Here is a 6,083-nt window from a genome sequence, read left to right as displayed (position 1 = left end):
GGCTGAAGTGGAATCTGTAATAAGCACAATACCCTGAAATTTGGGACTCTGTGTTCAAGCTGAACACGAACTGGGATTTTTATTAATACCTTTAGGAAGTGGAAAAAGCAAGTCACTGAAGTGCTGGGGAGGCAGTTTACAACCAAATAAGCTAGCAACAGTTAAGAACAGATCTGTGTGTTCCAACCTCTCAGATGGAAGTCTGTAATGAAAGGACTGACGCCGGTGTGTGTGTGTGTGTGTGTGTGTGTGTGTGTGTGCTTGCAGAAGAGGGACAGGACACTGGAAGAGTCCTCATGTGACTTTGGAAGGGGCAGGAGATAGCTACTTCACTGTTGCTTACTTTTCCCAACATGATGGATAGAGAACAAGACTCAGGAAAAAAGAGCCACAACCATGCAATGTGGTCTTGGGGCATAGGTTCACTCAAGTGGGAGGGTCATGTCTCCCAGAAGTCACTTTCCTCTCCCTGCGGCTGCCCACACACAACCGGGAAGCTCAGAATGCAGGAAGGCTGGAATTTAGAGATGGATCAAACTAGCACTTGAGCCAAACTTAATAGCCAAACTTCTGCAAGCTGAGATCTTAAGCAGGTGCTTCTGAAAGATATATTCACAACTATTTAAAAAACTACACAAAGTTTAGGGAATTATTAGACCTCAGTTTTTACAGTTTGGGGATTATTAGACCTCAGTGCTGCTTTCTTTTTCCTTCCCTGAAGAACTGGCTTAAACACAACTTTTTTTTTTTTCATGGATGGTGAATAGTAGGTATTTATCTGAAATGAAAAAAAAAAAAAGTACCTGGACTATTGCATTTAATCATGTATTGTAATTGTGTTACTCTACCTTTTTGCATCAGAGACAGATATACAATGAACATTCAGTTATCACACATTGCACACTAGTAGTAATTCTTCAGGCCTTTTACATAACCACCAAACAGGTATTGAATTCTGCAATATAGTACAAAAGTCCACAATCAATCCAGTCTTAGCCAGTATCTTCAATTTACTTCTGTTGCTGTACAAATAATTGGCCATTTCTAGGGCTTACAAGTTAATAACAGGACAAAAAAATATACATTGCACTGACACAAAAAGTCAGCCGTGTTAATAGTCATGCAACAAGTAACCAAACTTGCTGAAATTAAAAATACTTTCTAAAAACAGTTGTAACAGCATAAATATTTTATACACAGTTCATTTACCAAAACAAAATGTATTTAAATGATACAAAGCAAAAATAAGTTTCTACCAACTTTATACATAAGAAAGTGCAAAATAACGTATCTAGAGTGTTTTGCTATTACCCAGACGGATGGCCGCTGTGGGCAGCTCTTCTCTTCCAAAGCATGACATCACAGTAGCACACCACACACACGTTAGAACACATGGACAAATACATGGCCAGATGGGCGGGTGGATGAACAACGGAACGATGGAGGTCAAGCAGGAGCCCTGTGAGGTGCTCTCAGACAAAGAATCAGACCACATGGATGTGGATGTGCAGGCTGAGAACAAAGGTCGGCGAACAAACTTACATGGAACACAGGAAGACATTCAGAGAAACGGGTTTATGCATGTGAGTGTACTTGTGTATGTGAGTGATCTGTGATTTCTGCATTGGACACAAACACACACACTAAACCCCACTGAACAGAACAGTTGCCCACAGCACCAGCTGCCAGAGGAAATACTATCACAAGAGTTTTGGTTTCCATCTTCTGGTCAAGGAAGTTGTGTCGGAAAGTTTAAAAGTGTTCATCCCATAGAACTTCATATTACAAAGAGGAATAACCTTTAAGTAACTACATACACACATTCATATATTCAAGTCTTTAAAGAACACCTCTGCCATTGGGTTTGGGGTAAACATGGTTCATGTACACAAGGAGGACGCGTCTTTGAAAAAGTGTAGAATAACACTGCTACAACTCATCTATGGGGCTGGGCAGGGGCGGAGCCCACGGTTATGCGACAGTATGATTCCTGCAAGTGTTGAACATCCAGTATTATTCATTAGAACTAAAGTAAGATGGGAGGGGGGGCATGGGAGGAATAAGACACAGAAAGGAAAACAGAACACAACTCTTCTTCAAGTTAAGGTATTAATGCCAATAATCCTTTTTATTAACAATTATATTTGAACTTTTAGAAATGGAAGTGTTTTAATCAATTCTGATATGTAATCATAAATAGACTGTAGGCTCAAACCTGGGTAAATAAAGGTTTAAATTTAGTAAGCATAAGGCACTAAAGCAGCCTTTATATTTTCTCTTGGAGACCTAGTTATCAGGAAGAACAAATTTGTTCTTAAGCTGGTTTCAGCCCATTCGGTACAAGATTGCTGTTGTACCAATGCCTATTTTTGAACGCATGTGCATATATGTGCATTTTAGTGCATAAGTGTGCCTGTCACCAGGGCCTGAAGATGAAGACTCGGGAAAGCCAAAGCCACTGTCCTGTGTATGGTACCTCCATGGGGGTGTGAAGGCCTGTCCTTCCTTCCTTGGGCCATAAAGGATTCTACATTTTTCAAATCACTGGGCTTTTAGAATTGCTCATAATATTATCACTAAATATCTGAAAATGTTAAAATCTAGATTAATTGTTTCATTTGTTTTATATATATACATATTTATGTACATAACACACATTTAAAAAATCCCACCACCAAAGCCATTTTTCTGTAAACTAAGCTTATCTCTTAGCCCCTACCAGCTTTAGTCTCCCTGGATCTGTGTGTTCTGTTACCAACTAGTAGAACAAATTAAATAACTAAATATTAAAATACTGTAATTATATTCATAGCAAAAAACAAAAAAATAGACATTGATACAGTATAAATCTCACTGTTTTCAGGTAGATGGCATTAAATGGTAAAGGTTAATTATAAGCAGTTCTGACATGATCCAGTTTTACAACAAGGTTTATATGTTAATTCTGTACACCTTTTTTTTTTTTCACCCTTTTTTGAAAATAAGCTATAGTAGAACTTTTGGTGTCACCAAAGACACATACTTACTATGTTCTATGCAAGAGAAGTTAATTTGGGTTACATGCAATTATATTGCCATTAGTTGAGGCAGGGCTGTTTCCCGCATCGCACTGATCCCGACACCTCTGTGCAATGCTCAGGTTTGCTCTGACCAAACGGCAGTCCACACAGAAGCTTACCAGGGGCCTTGTGACATCAGACCAACACTGAGATGGGGTGAGCCCGGGGCGAGATGCTCCGATGTTCCCAGCTATCTTAGGGCCGGACTCCTTTTCTCGCAGCTTCCTAAGGAAGGCCCACGTTATTTTGGTTACTAGCCTAGTTTAAGTGAAGATACTCTGGGCCAACTTGAAAAAAAACACAAAAACAAAAAACATTGAGCACACAGGCTGGATTTGAAAGGGGCGGGGGAAGACCACAGATAATGCCTTTGAGGATTAAAAAAACATATTTATAATTAATTGGTGAGAGATGTCAGACAAACCATAAGAAGTTCATTGAGTTAGTGGTTTAGTTTGAAATCTCATGTTACAGGCAGTGAAGTCCTTATTTAGAAAAAAGGCCTTTATACCTATTTACAATATACACAGTTACTTTCAAAGAAGTCAGATTTACAACCATTTTCTAAAAGCCTTTTTTTGTTGTTGGTTTTTCCAAATAAGGATGAGCAGCTCTATAAAAATGATACACACACACACACACAAAAAAAAAACGGTGACTAAGTGAGGATTTCCCCTTGGAGACAGTGATGTTAACAGAGAGAAGCGGATATTGACAATGTTGCTCCTAGGAACCACCTCCTATTCTTCTTGTGCTGGTCACCTGAACAGTGTCTGTCCCGTTACTGTATTCTTCACCCGTTTATCCAATGATCCCTTTGAATTCAATACTCCGAGCATGGTGTGCAGCGATGTGTAAACGGAGACGGTCTGATGCCTTTCCGAGTGGGACAGGGAGCCGGGAGGGTCTACAGCCGTGGTCTCCAGTCAGCTTGTGAATCTTCAACAATTCCGAGGCCCATCTTCTGCACCCCGCTCATGCTGTAAGTTGTAATAACAGTTCTGACAAACTCGCACTGGGGATGAGATTTTCAAGCGTTTGATTTCTGATTGAAACCGACTGCACCTGAAGGAAAGGCAAAATCCAGTAGTTATAGCTCCGCTCCATGTTTGATCACTGGGCTGAGAAACACTCATTTGAAAATCAGAAGGAAATGTTGCAGCATAATGACAAAGACCACATAATGCCAGGTGAATGCCGAAGACTGTATTGGTTTGTGCCATGTGCTTGACAAGGGACCAAAAGAAATGCTGTATTATTTGTGTCAGTCTATGAAGAAAAGAAATATTAAATCAAAGTGGGCTATTTATTTGACTGAGGAGAATTACAAAAAGTTAAGATTCTCCTACAGGATGAAGCCAAGGGGTCTGGGCAGCTGTGTGGCCACTCTTTCTGGGCAGGACCGCTTCCCGTGCCCTGTGAACTCAGAGTATGCCAATATCTTACCTGGAGCTTCACTTTTTCTCTTGGCAGAAGACCTACTACCCTTTTTAAAAGACACTTTGGCCCTGCCCGGTGTGGCTCAGTTGGTTGAGCATCATCCCGTGCACCAAAAAGTCACTGGTTCAACATCCAGTCAGGGCACATGCCAGGGTTGTGAGCTTGATCCCCAGTAGGGGGCGTGCAGGAGGCAGCCAATTGATGTTTCTTCCTCCCTCCCCCCGCTTCCTCTCTCTAAAATCAATAAAAACATATCTTTTTAAAAAGGCACTTTGGTCATTATCAAGTTCCTTTGGGCATTTAAACACTTGGTTTGATCCACGCCTTACTTGTTTTTTAAATAAATAGTTTGGCTTTTTTGTTTGGTCCAAATGTCTTCATTTTCTGTTTATTTTGATAGAATTCCCTGAAGTAGATTATACTTAAGAAATGTTCAAATTCTTTTAAAAGTATTCCTATTCCTGGAATAAAGCAGTGTATGACCTTGGACATGGCATTTACTCATTTCAAGCTTGGCTTCTCACAATATTAAAATACAGAATTCTATTTCCTCTATTAATCTACCAGTACAATGTCCAGGGAATAAATGGGCTACCAACATAAGGGGTTTAAAGCACTGTTACTGGACTCTGAGAAGAACCTCAGGACTGCCGACAAGCTCTCTGAGCGACCGCAGGGCATGGACTTCAGGGCGGGCACGCCCTCCGGGACAGCTCTGCCTTCTGCGCCTGCTCTGTCATCATCAATCACTATTTGGTCAGTTTTGCACATAAGGGCTCCATCCAACACTTGATAGCAATAGATACTTTAAATAATGACTTACATTTAAACAATATTTTGAAAATTAAACTACAAAGAACAGATGTGTGCCAGTGTACACGCAGGGGTGTTCACTATTGGAAATCACTAGGTTACTGGGTTTTAGAGAGTGGGCTTCTCAGAGCACAGAGCCACAGTCCAGAACCCTCTCCCAGCCTCCTGGGAAGTCCCATAAGGAATGGCTGCAGTGACATTTGGGCACCTCATCTCGAATCAGACTTCCCCAAAGAAAAGCTTAAAGACATTAAGCTGAAAAAAAAATCAATAATTACAAATGCCTTCTGTTGAACATCTATACAGCCAGACTCTGCACATGGCACTTTATAAACCTCATATAATGATTTCATTTAATTCTCTCAACACCTCTATGAAGAAAGGGGTAACGATCCACATTTTACAGATGAAGCCACTGAAGCTCAGAGGGTAACTCACCTGGGATGACACACGGACAGCAGTCCTGTGAGCATTTGGTCAGTACAACCAAAAGACCACGCCTCTTCCGATAAGCCAACACCCACAAAAGCCTCAATAACTGGTTCAAAAACAATGATACAATTTGTGTTCTCTGTGAAAGCATCTCTGTAGCAAGCTACAGAAGGTGTGCTATATTTAAGTAAAACTGCAAATGCACAAAGCATAATATGGTACTGTTTTGGAGACAACATGGAGAAGAAGAGGGTGCAATTGGTGAGAGTGAAAAGGACTTAAAATGAATCTATAATGTTTTACATGGTAATACAATGAAATATTAGCAACTTCCCATTC

General features: G+C 40.5%; 1 protein-coding gene across 6 annotated transcripts in view; it reads right to left on the bottom strand.

Annotated features, from left to right (window-relative positions):
- Positions 1-788: 788 nt before the first annotated feature.
- The window catches only part of WDFY3 (WD repeat and FYVE domain containing 3), a 272,662-nt gene continuing 267,367 nt past the window's right edge, over positions 789-6,083 (bottom strand). For 5 of the 6 annotated variants that reach the window (XM_079786784.1, XM_079786785.1, XM_079786783.1 and 2 more), the window contains one exon: positions 790-4,124. In XM_079786784.1, coding sequence (XP_079642910.1) covers positions 4,001-4,124 — 124 coding nt within the window. In that variant the 3' untranslated portion in view covers positions 790-4,000. Of the gene's footprint in view, positions 4,125-6,083 lie in introns of all 6 variants that reach the window. The other variant, XM_079786782.1, reaches the window with a different exon arrangement.

This window comes from Cnephaeus nilssonii (assembly GCF_951640355.1).
Source record: "Cnephaeus nilssonii genome assembly, chromosome: 1".
NCBI lineage: Eukaryota > Metazoa > Chordata > Mammalia > Chiroptera > Vespertilionidae > Cnephaeus > Cnephaeus nilssonii.
Note: the sequence above shows the minus strand (reverse complement) of the source record. Positions and strands in the feature narration are given on the sequence as shown.